Source organism: Momordica charantia, assembly GCF_013281855.1.
Source record: "Momordica charantia cultivar OHB3-1 chromosome 4 unlocalized genomic scaffold, Mcharantia_2.0 BLBB01000004.1, whole genome shotgun sequence".
In the NCBI taxonomy this organism is placed as follows: Eukaryota; Viridiplantae; Streptophyta; class Magnoliopsida; order Cucurbitales; family Cucurbitaceae; genus Momordica; species Momordica charantia.
Window position 1 is genome coordinate 2,154,496 of NW_028275162.1, and position 22,205 is coordinate 2,176,700.

Below are 22,205 nucleotides of genomic sequence, written 5' to 3' on the forward strand. Positions count from 1 at the left end.
GTCGCCCAACATGACTGGTGCGGCCGGCCCTACTCACTACAAACGAATACACCACAAGATCAAACTGCACTCATGCCTCTCTCGCATCAAGTTGACCGGGTTGGCTATCTTCTTTAGCTTATTCGCTTCGTATCTATCATCCGATAAGGTTCCTTTTGTCAGATACTCGATATATGGCTATCTCCAATCCACTATATCGAGATATACAACAACAAGAAGAAGGAAAATGATTGGATAGAGGAACTTTCGAACATTTGGGTTCCGAAAGATCCAGCTACAGGAGAACCAGGAACGAAGAGCTTTCCCCTTTTTCACCCGCCGGGTTTAGGTGGACAACCCAACAAATACACATCGACACGAATTAACTCATCGACTCCTCGAACAATACTATAAGAATCGATATTGAACATTCCTGAGTTGAATTACTTATCCCTTGGTCCTCAATTAGAGCAACTTAGTGAAAAGAAGTGACCATGTTCATTACAATTCAAAAATGTCATTAACAACACAATTTGCTATAGAATATATATATATATATATATATATATATATATATATATATATATATATATATATATATATCAATCAACATATAATAGAATTGATCAAATTCAATAAGCAACTGACTATTTCTTTTAGGCCTTTTTTATTCTCTTGCAACCTTTGACAGCTTGCCATTTGTTAACATTACCAAAAGATTCCAACAACTCTTCAAGAACTAAAAATAATGGAAATAGTGCATAGTCTTGAAAAAATTAAAGGAATATTAAATATGTTAACGTTACTTTTGAGTTGTTTTAAATAACATATTATATATAAATATTATTTATATTTTGGCTCAAATCTTATATTAAAAATGGGGTCAAACTCAAAAAAGTGGTTCATACATTTTGATCTCCTCATGTCAAATGTGTTCCCCACTCATTTCATTTCAATGATAGAATCATATCTATAAAAGACTTTCTCTAAAATTTTCAATTTGGGCCCATAAGCCCAATTTTAACCGGGACCCACTTTGTACAACTGGCTGTAATCAGTTGGCCCAACACAACCATTATTCTTGGATTATCTAGAAAGTACATATTTTTTAAATATACCAGTGATAACAATGTTTAGTGTGGTAATTAACACCTATCTTAGACTGCGAGTTCGAACCACACCCTTAAATGTTGGACAAAAGAAAAAAGTTTACATTGATACAAGATATTTTGGATAAAATTAAAAAATAAAGTCACAAAAATTATATTGATTTTAAGTATCATAGTGTTGTACAAATATCCTGCGTGTGCGTGTATATATGAAAGAAGCCTATTACCCTATCAAAAGAGATAGAAGAGACAAAGTTTTGTTGGAATAAAATTGATAAATTTCTTTAAACAATCATGATGGTCTGATCTAAATATGTTATATGAAGGGAAAAAAAAAGAGATAAATAGTGAAATAGAAAAAGTAAAGGGTATGATTGAATTTTGTGTTGGTTGATCCGTAACTGTGACATATGTGAACTTTGCTTACGTTGGATTCGAGGTCGAGGTGACCTAACTTGTATAGAAAACTTACACTAGTAATACGGGTGAAAGAAAATTGAAACAACCTGAAAAAATTCAGTTTAAACTAAATATGAACCGAATCGAAATCGCAGTTCAATTTTAATCGAATTAGGTTTCATTGATAACCCCTACCTCTCTCTCCCTCCTTCACTTCACACCAACTCACGACACCCCCCCCCCCCTCCCTACTTCGACACACAACGTAGGCACCGCCCCATCCTCTCTCTCTTTGAACAAACCTCGAGGGCAGTCCTTTCTACCAACGATGACCTTCTCTACCGACGACGACATAGAACGAGAATCAGAGACTTTGAAGTCGTAGTGATGGACAACAAGCTTGTGTTGAAATCAAAGGCTAATGTGGTTGATTTGTGGGTTTTTTAGCAATACCCATATGAAATTTCTCAACAAAAACGTTGATTTCATCCCTCTTTTTTTGTTTCTTTTGATAAATAAAAAATAAAAAGTTTGACCAACAAAAATGGAAAAAACCATTTGACCTTGTGTTTGAGGTCTTGCGGGTTTTCTGTTTTTTTTTTCTCTTTTGAAAAAACAAAAAACAATTCGACCATCTCTCTTTTTCTGGTTTAACCCTAGTTGTGTCGGGTAGGGTTTGACCCGAAAACTTTCAGGTTGGTTCGATTTTGACCCAACAATTTTGATTTGAGTCGTTTGCCTTGAAACTTGACCCGGCCAGAACCGGTTACATGCCTAACTAGTAGGATGTTGTGCCCAACATATTTTGATTAGAGTAATGTCATGTTAAATAGGAATGAGGTGGGGTATGACTTATATTAAATATCTGTCGACATGTCTTGAATTTTAGCAAAATATTATAATTGAAGTTTGTCCCACATTAGAAAGATACAAGTATGTTCCAACTACTATAAGGGCGACATGACTTTGAATTTTATTCATTCAAGTTGAAATAAAGTCTGGTATACCCGCTCTAGTTAATTGATGAATATTTACTAACTCTAGTTAATTGAGTGATATCTACTTTGAAATGATGTTTTGTGTAATTGTGGCATGGGAGAGAAATCTGTGTGATTATAATAATTTTTCACATAGTTCTTTTGTGGACGTGCTTTTTTTTTTCCAATTTGAAGTTTTCCACATTAATTATTGTGTTTTCTTTATTGTTGTCGTTCCTTTTAAATTCTCATTTATATTCTGCTTATTCCTGGGGTAGGAGACAGAAGTAGGTTTTTTCCTATCAAACATGTCGATCGACATTTCTATGTATCGGTGGATTCGACATGATTATCCATAGATGGTGAAATGTTTATTTGTTAATATATATATTTTTTACAATTTTTTTTTATTTTTATAACTCTTCCAAAAGTATTGTTCGACATTAATATTTCCATTAACATTTTCATGAAATTGAGACCTCAATATTTAAATCGACATTGACAGTTAAAACATTAGATATGAGTGCACCTTTAATTTTAGAGTTCTTTAGGATTGTATCGTTGAGGCCAAAGTGAACATAGTCCAATAGTAATTGACGTATATCTACAACTAATAGGCTATGAGTTCGATTTCTCATCCCCATATATTGTACCAAAAAAAATATTATCGACCCAGTCATATACTTCACATCTCTACTTGAGTGTCATATGATGTGGCTAAGAGTTGGACCATAGGTCCGCCCCTAGCCACATGGCGCAGTGGTACAAGTGGGAATGGAAATTTTAAAACTTTTTTTCTAATAAGTTTTCGGGGAAAATTCGCTGATTGGGTTTTTTTGGAATATTCCCGAGCGGTTGGGTACGGAAAAATAAGGCCGCGGTCTGGAAAGTCTGCGGAGGTTGATTTCGCCACCGTCAACTTTATTGGATTCATTTGTTTTATTATAAGAAAATTTTATTTTATTCTTAAAGTACCAATTTTATTATTTTTTAATTGCATATTTAGTCTTATAATATACTTTCAATTTAGATTTTAGGATTTAGTCAAATGCCTATAAATCATTTTTTTAATTACTATATCAATATATGACGTTCTTTCTTTCCTTTTTTTTTATTTTTTTTTCAAAATATGTGAAATAAGTAAATATATTATATTTGCTTAATTGTATTAGTTACTTGTACTAAAGTCTAGGGTTGGGTAAAAAATAGGCAAAAGTAAATTTAATCCAATTATACCCGTATTAAATTAAAATTAAACTCAAATCATACTATTTAAATTTTGAAAGACAAAATTAAAATTAAGCCTAAACCTTAGGGTTAAATTAAAAATTTAACAAGAGTTTTTAATTTCTAAACTTTTAAATTTATCCATTTGGAACATAAATTGGATAAGTATTGCAAATGTTACTTTTTTTTTTCTTCTTATGACAAATTTAAGAGGTGAAAATTTTTATTGATAAATTATGCTCATGTTATAAATAAAATTTTGACCGTGCATAAATTTATAATAAAAATTGCAACTTACAAAGTTATATTGATATAGATATTTGTATGGACAAGTGTTATAAGCAATGACTCATCTAATATATAATGCTATGAACGATACACTAGATCTTATGATTATATTATGTTTGGATAGTTGATTAAAGTGAAATTTTGTAACGTATTAGGATATCCAATTAATGAGATGACTTAGATCGATTCGTCGGATTTAAATATTATTGATCGATTTACATGTATATCTAGAAATCTTTCTCATTATTACAGAAGATCCTTAAAAAAAAAGAAGAATTTGTATCGAATCAAATATATACTTCGTCTTTATTGTGATAAAACTTTGACTCGTAGAGTTTCAAGATAAATCTAGAGATGTTTATTAAAAATTTAACAAAAAATGACAAGAATGATTATTTTATGCAAAAATTCATTGGTAAGTTTTTCCTATCTCAAAGACTATTTAAATTTTTAGCCAAATTAAAGAAAAAAGTTTAAAATTTTAAACTTATTTTGAAAATGTTAATAAAAACTACCTAAAAAAATACGCTAAATAAAAGTCATATTTCTAAGTTAAATTTTAAAAAAAAAAAATAAAAAACAAATGATTATCCATCAAAATCTAAACATTTAAGAGTCAAAAAGAGAGCACTATATTATACTAAAGATTTATATATATAAAAGCCAACTTCAAATTATATATTTTAAGTAACAATTAAAGTTAGTAATAGTTTAACTTTACCTAACAAGAAACTAAGTTCATACTAACACAAAATAGAAAAAAATAAAATAAAATAAAATATCGTCATCTCTTACATTGTTCAAATGAAAAGTTGCTAGATTGCGCATTTTTTTTTCTAATAAAAAGAGCGTTACATATTTTGGTATTTATATTAATGATTAAACTATGTTTTCTAATCTATCCTACTTGTTTCTTTTCACACGGTTTCGTTTTGTTGCAAAGAATATTAGATTTTCATAATTTAATTCCTTAAAAAAAACCCATTTTACATGTTCACTATTTATAAAGTTAAATAATGTGGTAGTGGGCATGTGATGGTTATAATATTTTAATAGCAATAATTAATTGGTTTACTTTTTTCTTATTAGTTGAATAATAAATTGGTTTATATTCTATCGTGATTATTAACTCCTACAACTTAGAGTTTACTTGGGTCATTCAAATGGATTTTTGAATGAATTGATTATATGGGTAAAATCTTCAGTTAGAGTGGGATCAGAATCTGTCTTACGTGATCAAACATAAATTCAAATAGGTCGAAGATGAGATGGACTAAGCAAAGGTACCTCTGACCAACTCAGTAAAGTTCAGCTCAACATCGACCTGAAAACATTGGTGCAGCTGATGTAAAATCTGTTGGACATCAGATATCGAGGTACAAAATTTCTATGCAACATTCCTAAGCTCTGCTCGACACCTAGCTTATGCTAATTTTTTTTTTCTTTTAGTTTTGGAATCAAAGCCAGTCATGTGGCCGTCTTGTCATGGAACACGTGTTCAGATCACCTCAACTTGGACAGACGGGGGACAAGATGGGTTAGACAAAGTCACCTATAATTGACCCAACAAAAGTCCAGCTCGACGTTAACCTGAAAACACGGATGCAAAGGAGGATACATTCTTCATAAAGGTACACAATTTTCTAAGCAACCTTGTTAAGTTTGACTCGACACCAACTCGGACCAAATGATAACTTAAGTTTTTTAGCGTACGTAGTTGAACACTACACTAATGCAAGATTCTATTGGCAGGTCGTCACCTCGATTGACTAAGCGTCTACTTCGAATAAGAAGTCGACTCGTCATCTCATCCAAAATCCTACATCAACAAATTCAACAATATGTGGGTAAGATTCAAATCTCACTCTTTTTGATTGATGATATATGTCTTAACTAGGTCCAATTTTTTAATTTTTTTCAACTATATAAGTTTGAGAATTTAATTTTCGTAATTAAAAATTCATGTGTTTAATTATAAAACGACTAAATAAGTATTTTTTTTCTTTTTCTTTTTCTTGTGGCGAGGAAGATTCAACTTTTAACACGTAACGTTTCAACCATTTTAGTATATTATAATTGATTTTGTTTAATCTATTTAGTGTGATCCATTCTTAAAGTATAGATAAAAAGAAGGCGAGATTACAAGTTTGATCCAAAAAAATTTAGAATTGGTATTTATTTATTTTAAAATTTTAAAAGGTTAAATTACAACAATTTCAATTGATTTATTTTTTAAATAACTTTCAAACAATGCATTATTCTTTTAATATATTTTAAAAAATCATTATTTCGCAAATAAGTTTGAAATAAAACATTAACAATTAATTAAAATATCCTAATAAAAAAATAGGTTACTATAGTCAATGCAGAATAAATGAAAGTAGGTAGTAAAAAGAAAAAATAATAATAAAGAAGAAAAATAGAATAAAAAAGAGTTGTTGGATTGACGAGAAGAAGACAGTGGAAGACGAGGCCGAGTAACCAAGTTTGAAAAGACTGAACAAAAAAATGGAACAGATTATATCCGCGTGGACTTCCGATTCCAATTTCATCTCTCAAATCGAAATCCACACCCTATAAAATCCCACTTTCTTCCGCCTCAAATCACCCCATCCACTCATCTCTCTGTAGATTTTTCAACCGGAGAAGGAAAAAATCTTCAAATCTTCAAATCTTCGAGAAATCCCCTGTTTCTGGGTATCCATCCGCCATGGAAATGAAACTCCAGAGCTTCTTCTTCCATGCTCTGCTTCTCCTCTCCCTCTGCCTCTCGGCCTCTGCTCAGAGTTGCAGAAACTACAATGGATTCGCCAAAAACGAAGTCTTCGCGGCATGTGTGGATCAGCCTGTACTCAAATCCTTCCTCCATTGGACCTATGAACAATCCAACAGCACCTTGAGAATCGCCTTCAGAAGGCCTTCCACCACACCCACTACATGGATTGCTTGGGCCATTAATCCCCAGAGCCTCCAAATGTTCGGATCTCAGGCCCTCGTCGCCTACCAGAATTCCTCCGGCGTCCCCCATGCCTACACTTCCAACATCGACTCCCCTCTTCCCAGCCTGCAACAGAGCCCTCTCAGTTTTCCGGTTCCGGATCTCAGAGCCACTTATGTGAACGGCGAGATGACCATTTTTGCGACCATGCGGCTTCCCGCCGGCTTGACCACCGTGAACCAGGTCTGGCAGGAAGGTCCGATGGCGCAGGGTGCTCCGATGGTCCACGCCACCACCGGCGATAACAGAAGGTCGGTGAATACCCTCGATTTGCTCACTGGGTCCAGCACGGCGGCGGTGGATGCTACTCTGAAGAAGAGAAACGTAAGTCGATTTCTGATTGTTTTTGTTATCTGGGTGTGTTTGATTCTTTGGATTTGTGAAATCCAATTGGGGATTGGATGAGATTTTGACATTTTGGGGGGTTTTGCAGACTCATGGAGTGCTGAATGCGGTCAGCTGGGGGACTTTGATGCCGATGGGAGCCATTTTCGCTAGGTATTTGAAGGTGTTCAAAGGTGCGGATCCAGCTTGGTTTTACCTCCACGTCGCTTGCCAGTCCTCCGCCTACGCGGTCGGAGTAGCTGGATGGGCTACCGGAATAAAACTCGGAAGCGATTCCACCGCCGTGCAGTTCAACGTCCACCGCAACATCGGAATCACCCTCTTCGTCTTTGGAACTCTTCAGGTACTGCATGTCAAGAATCTCTATAATATAGATTACTCCTTTCCTCTTTCCTCTTTCCTCTTTCCTCTTTGGATATTAATCCGTATCAGAGCTCAAAATGTTCAAACGAAATGTTTAAACGATGTAAGTGGGCTACTCGTTAGGAATTGGTTTTGAGATGTATAAGAATATTGATACCGTAAACAAAACCCAAATCAAACCAAAATTTCTCGAAATCTCCCTTGAAAGTTCCTTCCCCAACTCATAGTGTTCTTTGTTTTCTCAGGTTTTCGCTCTGCTTTTGAGGCCCAACAAGGATCACAAGTACAGAATCTACTGGAACATTTACCACCATTCGATCGGATACAGCGTGATCATTCTCAGCATCATCAACGTCTTTGAAGGTTTGAAGATCTTGAGTCCTGACAACAAGTGGCGACGGGTTTACACCGGAGTCATCATCTTCTTGGGTGCGGTCGCCGTCGTGCTCGAAGCCATTACCTGGTTCATCGTTATCAAGAGAAGGAGATCCAACTCCAACAAGTTCCCACACAACATCAATGGAGCAACTGGCATCAAAGGAGAAAACAGGGTCTAATTCTTCCCCTGTTCTAGTACAATCATTATTAGATTCCATTTGTTCTTCTCAAGTTGCTATAGATTTCTGAGAGATTTTGTTTTTCTTTGATTCTCATGAGTGATAGTTAGAGTAAGAGTGTTGTATTTGTTCTTCTTCATACTTCTTTGTATAGATAGAAGGATGTTTCCTTTTCATATCATTGATGATTATATTGTAGAATATTGTTTCCCACTATATTATCTCAATAAACAAATCTCTTCAGTTAAGAGTTATTCAACCTGTTTCCTTGTGGATCATTGCTTGAACTTTTGCATAGAAATTCTTCTAAGCAGTACAATGATTCGCAGGAAAGAAGGATCCAACAGAAAGCATATACAAAACATGCACAAAATGGATAATTATACAAAGAATCTGTATCAAAGTTAGAATTTACATCTTTTCTCTGGTGATATGTGTACATCTGCCCTTGATAGACATCTCTCATGCTTTTTATATCAAAAACCATGAAAACCATGACTTGATATCTACCTCTGGCTCAATTTAAGGTGCAATAACAAAAGAAAAAAAAATGGTGTATCTGAAACTGAAATCAACATTGGACCTCACAGTTGTACGATTCGGAGGACGGGGGATCGCTTGGTTCAAGAATGGTGATCTCTCTCATGACCTGAGTTTTATCTGCTTCGAACCCTTCATCCTCTAGAACCGAAAAGTGATCGAATTATGTACATTAGCACACATGAGATAATATTATGCATGGTGAAGAAGCAGAAGTTTCTTCTGTTATTACCTTTCTCTAGTTTAAGGTCGCTGAGAACTCGAAGAAGCTTGGTTCTATTTGCAACAAGTACACCCGTGATATCTGGAGGCTTGTTCTTATTTGCAACAAATAGCTAATAAACAAAAGAAAAAGAGAGAAAATTCAACTTTTGTTGAGGAATAAAAACAACTTTGCCGTGCAAAACCTTCAACAGCCTTCAGCAGTACCTTGAATACATCGAAGGCATCCCTCTGGATTGTCTTGTTTGGATCCTACAAGGCAAATATTTCAAGTGTGACAACAAAAGAGAGGTATAAACTGTCTGAAATCTTGTCTGTGAACTACTCTGAATATGACTACAGTCTAAGTCTCAATGTTGCATCGTGCACGTGCTCGTGTCGGTGCTTGAAAGTGAGAGTTTACCCTAAGAAGGTTCATCGCGATCCTCATATTATCCAAGGAGCTCACGTACTGAACCATCACAGCTGAGTTGGAGTTGTCGAGAAGTATATCGCCCAACAACTGAAGCAGGGTACGACATTAGGATCATAAAATGGCTGCCAATGCTTCTTGGTTTCTCTTCATGGAAATACATAATGTTTGAGATAATAAACCCGAAGCATTAATCCGAGAAACCGTATTCGAAACGACCATTGATTCCAGTAAAGTGAATCTAAGCAAGTAAATTATAACAGCATTGGCATAACTTGTCACAGGAAATGGTTCTCTCTTTACCTTCACAGCGTGCCGTTTGGTGATGTAATTTGTTGATTCCAGGAACTGCGTGTGGTATTCTTCAAAGATCTAAAAAATCAGAGAGGATTGAAAAACTTCAACAAACTTGTTCATCCAATAAAACCTAACAATGAACAAAATGACACCACAGATATTCTAACGAAAAACAACTTTATCTAATGCGTACCCACTCGTAATTTTTAGAAAGAAATCCAGCCACAGTAGATTTATGCCTTGTCAAAAGTTTCTGCATAGAATTAGTTCAGGATGTTTCAGTTTATTTGACAGACAGATGATTCTCTCAATATGCTAAACCAATGAACTACTAACTTTTATGACATTAAAGAAAGTTAATTCGATCATCGCAAGCAATCGGTATGTAAAGATACAAGGCTACAGAAAACAGAATGGACATAAGATATGCAAAATGGAGGAGAAGGAAGAAAATTCACTGTCTTACTCAACTCTAAAAGTTGCAGAAGCATCTGATGCTATGTAAAATATTGGATTTTGTATGTATTCAAAAAACTTCCTCAGAAGCTCTGATTCCAGGACATACCTGAACCGTAAAGGATTAAGGAAAAAGAAGGAAAAAGAAGAAGAAGAAGAAGATAATACCACTAACTAGAGCTATTCACAATGGCATGGTACATACAGCACTCAATAGTTTCCCCTGTTCTTCCCAGTTTCAAACATTGGCACAAAAATGTCAAAATGACATTTCTGTGGACTCGACTTCTGCTTTGCAATTCAAGACACAATCTCTTTGAGTATATGTTTGCAAGAGAAGAATTAACTTGTTCATACCTAGCAACAGATTGGTGACGAATGCATTCTCTCGCAATTGCGCCGTAAGTTAAAGCGATGTCACTGTCTTCGTAACTAATTCAACCAATCATTTACCAAAAATGAATGAATGAATGTCCTGTAATGTTAACCATTTGATAGTTCAATCCTAAAACAATACCAACTTCTTACCCCGGTATCAAAATATCCATAATATCCATGTTGTTCTCGAAGAATTCGGAGGCAATTATCCGCGACTTAACCTGCTGTTGCTGCAGATTGGCAATGACATGAGTTGCACATTGTCGGGACTGCACATAAGGATATGCTAGTCAAGCTACACAGCTTCAGAACTTGGAGGTTTATGAAATGAATCAAGGGACTTATCCAAAAGAACATTCTAAATGAAACTAAGAACATGTAATTGCAAATGCAAGATCATTCACCCCTGAGTTCAGCCTCGGAATGCAAGCTATTAAAAGGCGAAACGTATCGTCCTTGAAGAACTCCTGTGTCAACTGAGCACAAGCTTCTGGATTTGGCTCTGCTACATCATTTCCATAAAGAACCGTTCTCATCTGAGAGATGGCCTTAGTGAGCTCAGATATCTGCAACGATTTAAAAGGAAAGATAAACCCATTTGAATATCAAGGAAAAACAAAACACATTCAAATATGAATAATCAATTAAGTAATAACAAATGTAACTTGAAAAGAAAAGGCAAAGCCCATTTTCTGCATTTCCACGAGCAAATGAGGCAAATTTAGAACTATTGCATGTAAAAGCTTGAACCGCATACATATGACAATTACCAAACAAAATAGAAAGAACGATGTCGATTGCTTCAGCTTCAAAGGAAGCAATGGTGAAAACGAGATGAAAAATCGAGGAAAACGATAAAGTGACCCTCATGAATCCTTAACAAAATCGTGCAGAAAAACAACCCCAATAAGAACATTAATACCTTCTCTTCCCGCTTTTGCTCACGAGCCTCGGGATTCCGCTCAATGAAAATGAGGAGCTCACGCGTGTACCGCACGAGCTCCACCGGCGGTCGTTGCTTCGGCTTGAAAAGTCCCTTCATCTCTATTCGGGTTTCGATGAATGCAACTCTTCCTCCTCAAAATTTTTTTCTTCTCGAGAAAAAAAGAAGGGAGATGAGAAAATGGGAAGAGGAGAAAGGGGCGAAGGCGTAGTTGTGTACCGGTTTTGTGGGGGCGGAATTGAAGTAATGAGGCGTTGGTTACAAATATAGAGGAAAAAGGAATCGACTTTTACAGCGGTGGCGCGTGTACTTTTGTTCTCTAATCACAACCGGTAATTCAATCCTGAAATTGGAAAAGACCCACTTAAAATATGCGCCATTAATCGTAGTCCATGATTAAAAATTAAAAATTTATGCGTTTATCAAGATTCATTAAAGGGATACTTTAGTATCATATAAATTCAATTTTCGATCAGAAAAATATCCAAAGTTCCACCACACACAGCATCAGAGGAGAGGAGAGTCATATCTTCTACTCTCTCTTTTCCTCTCGCGCCTTCAAATGTTTATACTTCAAAGAATGGCGAGTTCCACTGGGTTACTTCTAAATCCGCCTCTCGTAAGACCCATTTCGTCGAATGTTTCTCCACATCGTTTCTTCCTTGCAGTTGCAACCCAATTTGCAGGAAATAGGGACAAATCTCTTTTCCATAGCAAGAAGGCAAATGGGTTTTCGAGTTCCGTTGCAGTGGCTACTGATTCCTCAACGACGTCAGTTTCGACCCAGAACGAGGATTTGGTGGAGACCCAGAAGGAGGAAAGCGAGAAGGTCGTTCTTCCAACTAATGAATCGTCGGAGAAGCTTCTCAGAATTCGTCACACGGTAATAGTTAACATACTGGTTGCCATGAACTTGTATTGTAATCTATTTTTTCTGTGATTTCTCATTATGGAGTTTCAGCTGATTATTCTTTGAGTAAGGTTTTAGTTTCTTATCTGGGAATTTGAGGAATTCTGGTGCTTAAACAAGGTTCTTAACGTGGTTTTCCTAAGAAATTTAGGTTTGAACTAGGGAGGAGTTTCATAATTTAAACAGGGTGTTGCTAATCTAACAGGGTTTTCTGAATTAGAATTTGTATCTTAGAGGTAAGCATCAATGTGAAAATTTTCTGGGATTTATGAATCGTGCTTTTGAAATTATCTTCATGAAGGACCTATTTTTATGCCTTCGTTTGAACTGCTTGATATATTTATACAATTGCAGTGTGCCCATGTGATGGCCATGGCTGTTCAGAAGCTCTTTCCAGATGCTAAAGTGACAATTGGGCCATGGATAGAAAATGGGTTTTACTATGATTTTGATATGGAGCCCTTGGGAGATAAAGATTTGAAGAAAATCAAGAAGGAGATGGTTGGTATACAAAACCTTTGAGCACTGAAGTCACTGGACTTTTTCTTCATAATTTAACATCACAAGGTTTGGAATCTATGAATTAGTGTATGCTTTCCGGGTATGGAATTTATTTCTTATATTATTTGTAGGAACGCATTATTAGCAGAAACTTACCACTTCTAAGAGAAGAAGTTTCAAGGGATGAAGCTCAGAGAAGAATTATGGCAATCAACGAACCTTACAAGATGGAGATTCTGGAAAGCATAAAGGAAGATCCCATAACCATCTATCATATTGGTAGGGATTGCAACCATCTTTGTAATTATTTATTGCAACTGTTGAGATTCCTTTGTATTTAATGCTTAACAACTTTAGATATTCTTCTTGAATTGAAGGTTTGACCATTTTATCTTCTTTGTAATTGCAATTTGGCATATGAATACCTTGAGTTTTGACTCTTTTTCTTTTTGTTTCCAGACGGCTATATTTTTTGTTCTATAAATAGGATTTTCTATTAAATTATATCTCAAGTTTTTCAATCAATAGAACATTTTCACTTCAATGTTTTTCTCTCAGTTTGCTGTTGTTTCTGGTTCTGCAACTCTTATTCCTCTTATTCTTCTTATTCCTTTTTTCCCCTTCTAGAATGATGTTAGAAGTTTGTGCATTTGGCTGAAACTTAAAATGGGAGCAAGATTGGGACTTTTCAAGCTAAATATTAAAAACAGTATACTCCAACCAGTTTTACAAGTTTCATATTCATCACCAAATTTTCGTTCTTCTATACACCATAAAAAGGAAGAGCAGGATTGTGTTGGAGATGACTAGATTATCATTATTATTATTTTTTTGAAAAGATGTTAAAGATTACTTTTTCATTTTTGGGGTAGATGGTATATTTATTGTTCTTTACTTGGTTAACAGACCTCTTACGTGGGCTGTTGGAGTCAAAAGTGCTTATGAAGCTTGAACAAATATAAAATTTTCTTGTAAACACTTTGAGGGTTTTTTTTTTATCTATTTGTTATTTATCTTTTTTGTTTTCCTTATGTGGAGAGATTCAAACATGTCAAGAAGGGTGTCCAAGGGATTTGTCCATATTCCTCATTCAAAATGCTATAGATTAATTTATTTGAAGACTAGTAAATTAAGGTAGATCAACTATCTAGTAAATTAAGAACATCCTGTGGTGAGCTTGGTCTATTTTGATCAGCTGCTATTCCCATCCCTTAATTTCATTTGAAGATTAAATATGTAATGCTCTCTTCAGACTTTAATTGGGATTAGGTTGAAGCTTAAAATTTTCCTAATATCTTCATTCATTGTAATGCCCTGTATTCTCCACAGGAAATGAGTGGTGGGACCTTTGTGCTGGCCCTCATGTTGAATCTACTGGTAAAATCAACAAAAGAGCTGTTGAGCTTGAAACCGTTGCCGGTGCATACTGGAGAGGAGATGAGAAGAATCCAATGCTACAGAGGATCTATGGCACTGCATGGGAGACGGAAGAACAATTAAAAGCATACCTTCACTTCAAAGAGGAGGCTAAACGACGCGATCACCGACGCCTTGGGAAAGATCTTGATCTATTTTCCATTCAGGTTTAGATTGCCTCGACTTCTGATTGTTTGCAAAAGTTATGCTCTTAGAATTCGGTGGTCTGAATTATTTTAGAATATTGGCTGAACATAGGATGATGCTGGGGGAGGTTTGGTATTCTGGCATCCAAAGGGTGCCATCGTGAGGAGCATAATTGAAGATTTGTGGAAGAAATTGCACAGGCAACGCGGTTATGATCTGCTCTATACCCCACATGTGGCGAAGGCAGAGCTTTGGAAAACCAGTGGTCATTCAGACTTCTATGGAGAGAATATGTACAATCAGATGGACGTTGAGGATGAGTTATATCAACTTCGACCTATGAATTGCCCCTACCACATTCTATTTTACAAAAGGAGGCTGACCTCATATCAAGATTTTCCTATTCGGGTCGCGGAATTGGGGACGGTTTATAGATATGAGTTGTCTGGTAGCTTGCACGGGCTTTTCCGTGTCAGAGGTTTTACCCAGGTATACATTATGTTGAATGCTGTCGCTCTTTTGCATGTTGAAATTTTACAAGTTGTGATCTGCTAGTTCTGCTCTATGCAAAAGTCGAAATTGACTCGATGTGGCTTTTGCAGGATGATGCTCACATATTTTGTCTGGATGATCAAATCAAAGATGAAATTAGAGGTGTCCTAGATCTAACAGAAGAATTATTACTTCAATTTGGCTTTAACAAATTTGAAGTCAATCTCTCTACTAGACCACCAAAATCAGTGGGGAATGATGAGATCTGGGAGAAAGCAACATCTGCTCTTAGAGATGCTCTAAGTGATAAGGGGTGGAGCTATCAAATTGATGAAGGTGGTGGAGCCTTTTACGGACCGAAAATCGATATTAAGATCGAGGATGCATTGGGAAGGAAGTGGCAATGCTCAACTATTCAGGCAATGCCTCAACTTAGTATTGCTTTTTATTGGTAGATTCAAGCAGGATTTCTCTCTCTCTATCCTAAAATCTTCTGAATTTGTACAAACTGAAGTTCAAGGCAGTTTCTATTGATAAAATGGCAAACTATCGACTACCATAGGTTGACCCAGTGGCCAATAAAGACCAATATAAATAATAAAAGGCAGAGAGAATGTGTCATCTTCTTAGAATTTAATATCTTATGAGTTACTTTTGCAATCAAATAAATGCTAGGGTCAGGCGGTTGTCCTATGAAAATAGTGGAAGTGTGCGTAAGTTGGTTCAAATAAACAAATATAGGAAACAAAAAAGCAAAGCTATCTTACTTGAGTTTGGTCATGCAAATATGTTTTTTTTCCTTAATATTTAAGTTTTGGTTTTTCAGGTTGATTTTAATCTACCTCAGCGTTTCGACATCACATACGTTAATTCAAACTCGGAAAAGAAGAGACCTATCATGATTCACCGAGCGGTGCTAGGATCCTTGGAGCGATTCTTCGGTATTCTAATTGAAAACTATGCAGGGGATTTTCCACTATGGCTTTCTCCCGTCCAAGTCCGAGTTTTGCCCGTGACGGACTCCCAGGTGATTAGCTATATGTATAAGAATACAACTACCAACGGTTCTTGATTACATTAGTAATCTTGTAGGACTTGTTTGGACTGTCACGAAGAATTTGCATGATCTTGTCTTTATCTTCTATGAAAGTTCATGTCTATGGTGGCATGGCGAGGGTCACTCGGATGGACGGGACCTCGTAAATTTGATTTACTAACTGAACCATGTCTATAGATTCATCTTAGGGATTAAAGTTGTAATCTCTCACTGAAATCTCCATTGTCCATTGTATGTTTATCCCAGCTCCCCTACTGCAAAGAGGTGACCGAAAAACTCAAAGCGGTTGGTGTTCGAGCAGAATTTTGTCACGGGGAGCGGCTGCCTAAGCTTATTAGAAATGCAGAGACCCAAAAGATACCGTTAATGGCGGTTGTTGGCGCCAAGGAAGTCGAGACACAAACTGTGACAGTGAGATCCAGGTTTGGTGGGGAGATAGGGACCATAACAGTTGATGATTTTGTTGGAAAAATCAAGTTTGCCTCGGAGAATAGAACATCATTTTGAAGTTCTTTGGTGGGATGAATTTTGACCACTGTATTTTACTTTTATTTAACTTGAGATTGCCTCATGGAGGTTAATTCTCAGTGTACTTTTTGAATAATTTTTCACTCCATATTTTTACTGTAAATGTCAATGTAATCCTGTAGTTAGAGGAGTTTTCTTTTCCTTTGAAGGGAATAATAAGTAAAGATATACTTCTTATTTTCTTTTTCACGTCATATATAATTGAATTTTTTGTTATATTTTATTAATTTTTCAAAAATATAAATGGAAGTATCATTAGCTGACTTCTATAAAACGGAAAATGACAAAAATGAAAATCTCATTAAAACTGTAGAAAATATAAACAAATAAATATATCTTTTTTTCCTTAAATTCCATCCCCCACCCAAAAAAAGGGAAATCCAAAAATAGTAATAGTTTGACGAATTGAGTTTATATATTTGAATTAACAAAAGTATCTGTAAACCAACTTTTAATTCTTATAGAAATATCAATAAATATTCTTAAACTATTTAAAAATAATAATAATAAATATTCTTAAACAATGCATACAAATATTTAAATTAATAAATAAATATTTTAGACTGGTTCTCTTTATACTTTCAAATTTGGTCTACTTGGAGCCTGTACATTTAATTTCCATTCAATTTAATTCTTTAGTCGTAAAATACAGAAACCCTTCGTACAAACTTGTAGCTACATTTCAAGAAATCTATTGAGTTTTAGCATCATGTTGAAATTATGAAAGAACCAAGACAGTCACTTTTTAAAAAGACAAAGATCAAAATCGAAGTTTTTACCTTTTTAATTCAGATTTTAAAATTGTGATCTTAGTTTAAAAAACTAGTTATCAACTAAGTTCAATCTAAAATGTTATGACTAATTTATTAACCTATATAAATTTTGTATAATTATTATTTTCCAATGTTACATAATTTATAATATATTATGTTTTGCAGGTATTAATTTTTAAAAATAAAGAGTTCATAACATGAAGTTTTGTATTTATCAAAGCTTTTTTTTAATGATATTATATATATTAAAGTTTCAAATTTAAAATATGGAAACACTTGAAACATCAAAACGTTCTCAAAATTTTCACTATTTGGATCACAGAATCCAAAACAATTTTCAAAAACAAATCTGCAGCAAAATATTGATTGATTCAGTGAATCTAAAAACAAGAAACAAAATTCAGATGTTTGCCAAAAAGTTTCGAGTCTTGAAAATTGAAAATAACAAAGATATATAAGAGAGACTATAGGGAATTCGCAACATATTTAAACTCAACAAATAATTGGCATAACAATAAATGTTCTTTATTACAGTATGACACTTGGCCTTACCACCAACATTTAAGAAATAAAATAAAAATCCATTAAACCTATTAATTATTATTTTTTCTTTTGAAAAAAATAATAATAATAAAGCTAGTGCTAGAAATTCTGTCCTAACCATGAAAACCAAACAGGAAAAGATATCATATGGGCAAGACTTACAGGTACAAATGATCTGTACACAAGACTTTACACAATTCTTTTCAGCTTCTTGGAATGCAAAAGTTAGAGGGATGTTATTTCTTTCCCCGTCAACTGCATTGGAGATCAAATTTTCAGTTTCGAGTAGAGGTAACTCAGTTTACCAGAGGAAGAAAACGTGGGATTCGCCGAGAGGCCGGTGTAGTCGTTGTTCGCCTTTGCTACACATACTTTTGCCACATAATCGAAAGCCGAGTTCGCTCTAACGAAGGGTTGATCAGCATATTCATCAATGGGCATCCACTGTTTGGGGGTGGAACAATGTCAGAAAATGAAACAAAAAATCATCACAACAATTTACAGCCAGAAAAATATGCAGGTTTCGTTATCGTTATCATAGTTGTCTCATCACCCTGCTTCATCGTCGAAAATAGCCTTGATAATCTTTCTTAGAATGTGTATATAAGGGATGTGTTGATACATATGAATGTTCGATATTCGAAAAGGTCGAGGCCGAGGTAGTATCATATTCCTGGATAAGTGTTCTTAATCAACAGTTCTGTAAGACAACTAATCTAGACAGCAGGATGTGACCGTCCTAAAGTTTAGTTTAGATTATTGATCAATCATTGAAAATGGAAACATTGGATTCAAATTTTGGGGCTTTGATTAATATATCAAGGTGGCACTTTTACTTGCTTGAGAATTTAAAAAAAATGAAATAACTCATCAATTATCAATCATGTTCTACAAGACTATACCTTGGCCGCCTCGATTTCCGACGCTTGCTTTTGGATGTCGTAGGAAGATGGTCGTAACATACATACGAAAAACAAATCCGATTTCGTAAAAAATGAGTTGTGGCTTTGCCTGCATCAGCCAAGAAATAAGATATTAAGAAGTCCAGATTAAAGGACTATGGAGGAAATATCAAAAGGCGAGGTGGAGAATACAAACCTGAAAGCTAACACTTCTACAAATTCTGCATCAATCTGAAAGGCAATCAAATGAAGCTGTTAAAATAAAATTTAACAAAATAAGAAGAAAAAGAAAAAATGGAAATTGGTTGCTTCTTGTTACTTACATCAGTCTCTTCTTTCACTTCTCTAATTGCTGCTTCACAAATATCCTCTCCCTACAGAAAGAATAGGTACATTAGGAGTTTGCAATAATAGCAGGTTTAGCCGAAATAGTGACACATTTATCACATGATGAAATACTTTGCAAAAAAGACACAAAATCTCGTATATGACTGAAGATACGTATATTAGTGATGTACTTTATACTAGGTATATTAGTGATACAAAAATGATAAATGAGTGCTTATACAAAAGAAAGATTTATCATATTTGTAAATTATTCTTATGTGTAACAAATTTGTAAATAAAGCAACTAGTTGTGCCATCCACTATAATTTATAGCATATGAAGGCTTATCGAATTGAGACAACTGCAGCAATTCGAACTTTGCTCACCTCATTAACCACTCCAGTTGGTAACTTCCAAACTCCTGAACCTTTGAATTTGCCACCGATCTCTTGAACCACAAGCACCTACAAAATGAGAGTGTTAATGTTGGATACCAAAACAAAGAGCTCTTCTAAGTCAACCCTTTCAAATAGACAGTCGATTATGATAAATCGTTTCTCCTTAGATCTTTTTGTGTTTCTGGTATTCATTAAGTGTGGATATATATATATATATATATTAGGGATGAAGGTGAACATTGATTTCCTGAAAAACAAAACCAAGGTGTCCAAATGTTTCTATAGAACTGAACCAAACCAGTCAGTTTGGACCGATTCGGTTCAGTTTGTTGGTTCACCGATTTTTTTTTCTTGTCACCCCTAATATATATTTATTATAAAGAAAATTGAGAACCCACCAAAAAAGCATCCACCCAAAACAGTGGGGACACCTCCACAATGTAATTACAAAAAGGGCCCCAACTTTTGGAGATGGTATTCTTCTTCAGATCACAAACAAATAACATGAACTTGGAAAGTACCTCCCGATTAGTATTCATTACAAATGCACCGATGCCCACACGATGAGAGGCATTATGAGGAAGAGAATTGGTAGTTTCAGAGATCCATCGTACAAGCATTAGGTAATTAGGTTCAGCATGGTGGAACACGAATCCTTCCTGAAAGTTAATCACAAAAAAGCAGCATTAATTTGAGAAAGTGACTTAGACATTCTTATTTTTCTCAAGAAGATATAGAAGACAAGCGGGTTTTAACTTCCAGCTAATTAAACCACCATGGTTTGACCTAGTGGTATAGGGATATGTGAAAAAAGTAATGGGAGAACATTGGGGAATGAGCTTAGACACCACGAGATTCTTGACAACCAAATGTTGCAGAGACTCTAGGAAGAAAAAAATAAAAAACAATTTAGGCTAAATTATAGTTTTTGCATCTAGACTATACATGACTTTTCAACTTTACCCCTAAACTTTCAGAAATTTCAAATATGCCTTTCAACTTCTTCTCTTTCCTTTTGGGTCAACGCTATTTTTTAATGGAAACATGAAGTAACATCTATGCGTATGTTTTAGTTTTGCTCTTAAACTATATATGACGGTCAATTTTGCCCAACTAAAATAATAAATAAGTTATACAGTTTCATTTAATAAAGTTGGTGTAAACGTGATTTTGAAACAATCAAAAATTTGAAGGGCACACGGGAACTTCTGAAAGTTAAAAGGTAGAACAAGAAATTTCAAACATAGCACAGGAGAAAGACATATAATGTAGCCTTTAACTTTAGACAAAGTTGAAGGATACCACCCAAGGAACAGAACTTCTTTTTAATCATAAAATGGATTTAACATGTTGGATTTGTAATTATCTGAATTCTAGATATACTTCATCTTAATTTTAATATAAGATTATGTACCATGTTATTATTCTCAAACACAAACACCACATAAGTTTTTAAACTATAGACACATTAATATGATTTTAGAACAACGGTCTGTTATGGGTTTGTAAGAGTGTAATATACCTTAACAACAACTTCAACCAGATTTGCAAGTTCAATAGGCAATTTGATCCAAATACCCCTCTTACCCTGCAAGTCAAATCGCATACAGAAATCATAAATGGGAGTTGAAGACCACTATAAAGAATCATGTTCAACTTATGGACAGAAATCAAGTACCAGCTGTCTCCATTGAGATAATGAAGCTCTAAGCAAAGATCCAAATTCCTTTGGATCTATAGGGTCCTTCATTTCTACAATAACGCCTCCATAATGATCATGAACTCCACTCAGCAATTCAAGCTGTTCAATATTATCCTGACGAATCTCTTCCTCTGCACTTGCCAACGAAGTTGATGAAGAGGACATGCCTTGGCTGAGGGATAGACGTTTGTTCGTTAGGTATGAGTATGAAGCAGTAACTGCAAGAATGACAAACAAGAAAAAGCCCCAAAAAAGAGCCCACAATAAGTCCACATGATTCTGCAAGAATTTCGACCCAGATAAATCCATGCCTTCAATCCCAATCCCAATCACCAGTTTCCTCCTCCAATGGGGAAATGGAATTGGGACTTCCATAAATAAATCAAAACAGAACCCATTAAACTATTGCGATAAATCAGAAACCCCATGACAAACAAAAGAACAACAAGAAAACAGGCAGCGGTCATACGTATTCTGAAGTCCAAAGGGGAAGATGACGAAGAATTCAAGGAAGCTCGATTCGGTAATGGATAAAGTGCAGAGAAGGCCATCGGAGAGGCCTTAAATACAGAAAGGTAAGGATAGAATTTGATAAACTTTAACCTCTGCATGAAGAATAACCAACCCAAAAAAAACCGAACCCCACGATTGGTACAAAATCAAAACAAACGACAGAGCACTGAGGAAGATTTGGTGAAACTGATGGATATAAAAAATGAAAAGAATAGCCATTTACCTTGAATTTGGGTTTAAGAACTTCGAAGCTTCCATAGACCACCGCGGTTGAATCTGTTAAAGTTGAAGGAACGCAGATCGTGAAGACTGGTCAGAACCCAGATGAGACGCTGCTTCCTACTTTCCTTCGACGAATTGGGACATTTGATTATAACTTTTTGTCTGAATTTTCCTTCGGGCAAAATCAAAATTCTCGTGGAAGACGAAGAACTAAGAAGATTTCTTCATTAAAAAAGGGAATATCCCCAATATCCCAAATTCTTCTTGCGAAGTCCGAAGTGAAG

The 22,205-nt window shown here is 35.1% G+C and overlaps 4 protein-coding genes across 7 annotated transcripts; 2 read left to right on the forward strand and 2 right to left on the reverse strand.

The window, feature by feature from the left end:
* The first annotated feature begins 6,515 nt into the window (after positions 1-6,515).
* On the forward strand, positions 6,516-8,501 carry LOC111007559 (cytochrome b561 and DOMON domain-containing protein At5g47530). Its single transcript, XM_088122424.1, has 3 exons — positions 6,516-7,301; positions 7,411-7,665; positions 7,931-8,501. The coding sequence occupies exons 1-3, from the start codon at positions 6,690-6,692 to the stop codon at positions 8,240-8,242; spliced, it is 1,179 nt and encodes a 392-aa protein (XP_087978550.1). The 5' UTR covers positions 6,516-6,689; the 3' UTR covers positions 8,243-8,501.
* Positions 8,502-8,597: 96 nt separating this feature from the next.
* LOC111007558 (putative MO25-like protein At5g47540) lies at positions 8,598-11,831 on the reverse strand. Its single transcript, XM_022279961.2, has 11 exons — positions 11,470-11,831; positions 10,952-11,113; positions 10,698-10,816; positions 10,527-10,601; positions 10,185-10,278; positions 9,907-9,966; positions 9,720-9,788; positions 9,408-9,506; positions 9,212-9,256; positions 9,015-9,117; positions 8,598-8,923 (listed from the first exon to the last, which is right to left on the reverse strand). Exons 1-11 carry the CDS (start codon positions 11,587-11,589, stop codon positions 8,814-8,816), a joined length of 1,056 nt encoding a protein of 351 aa, XP_022135653.1. The 5' UTR covers positions 11,590-11,831; the 3' UTR covers positions 8,598-8,813.
* Positions 11,832-11,955: 124 nt separating this feature from the next.
* On the forward strand, positions 11,956-16,730 carry EMB2761 (threonyl-tRNA synthetase, putative / threonine-tRNA ligase). Its single transcript, XM_022279960.2, has 8 exons — positions 11,956-12,373; positions 12,755-12,901; positions 13,033-13,180; positions 14,231-14,484; positions 14,576-14,953; positions 15,067-15,375; positions 15,783-15,983; positions 16,260-16,730. The coding sequence occupies exons 1-8, from the start codon at positions 12,053-12,055 to the stop codon at positions 16,518-16,520; spliced, it is 2,019 nt and encodes a 672-aa protein (XP_022135652.1). The 5' UTR covers positions 11,956-12,052; the 3' UTR covers positions 16,521-16,730.
* A 1,067-nt stretch (positions 16,731-17,797) lies between these two features.
* LOC111008005 (nudix hydrolase 2) lies at positions 17,798-22,205 on the reverse strand. 4 transcript variants are annotated; one of them, XM_022280577.2, is made up of 9 exons: positions 21,923-22,205; positions 21,163-21,358; positions 21,007-21,072; positions 20,006-20,143; positions 19,473-19,550; positions 19,083-19,133; positions 18,956-18,990; positions 18,760-18,868; positions 17,798-18,301 (listed from the first exon to the last, which is right to left on the reverse strand). In XM_022280577.2, the coding sequence occupies exons 1-9, from the start codon at positions 21,955-21,957 to the stop codon at positions 18,125-18,127; spliced, it is 885 nt and encodes a 294-aa protein (XP_022136269.1). In that variant the 5' UTR covers positions 21,958-22,205; the 3' UTR covers positions 17,798-18,124. The 4 variants fall into 4 exon arrangements, with proteins under 4 accessions (XP_022136269.1, XP_022136270.1, XP_022136267.1 ...); XM_022280578.2 differs by having other exon boundaries at positions 21,163-21,404; positions 21,923-22,204; XM_022280575.2 differs by lacking the exon at positions 21,923-22,205 and adding an exon at positions 21,656-21,872 and having other exon boundaries at positions 21,163-21,404.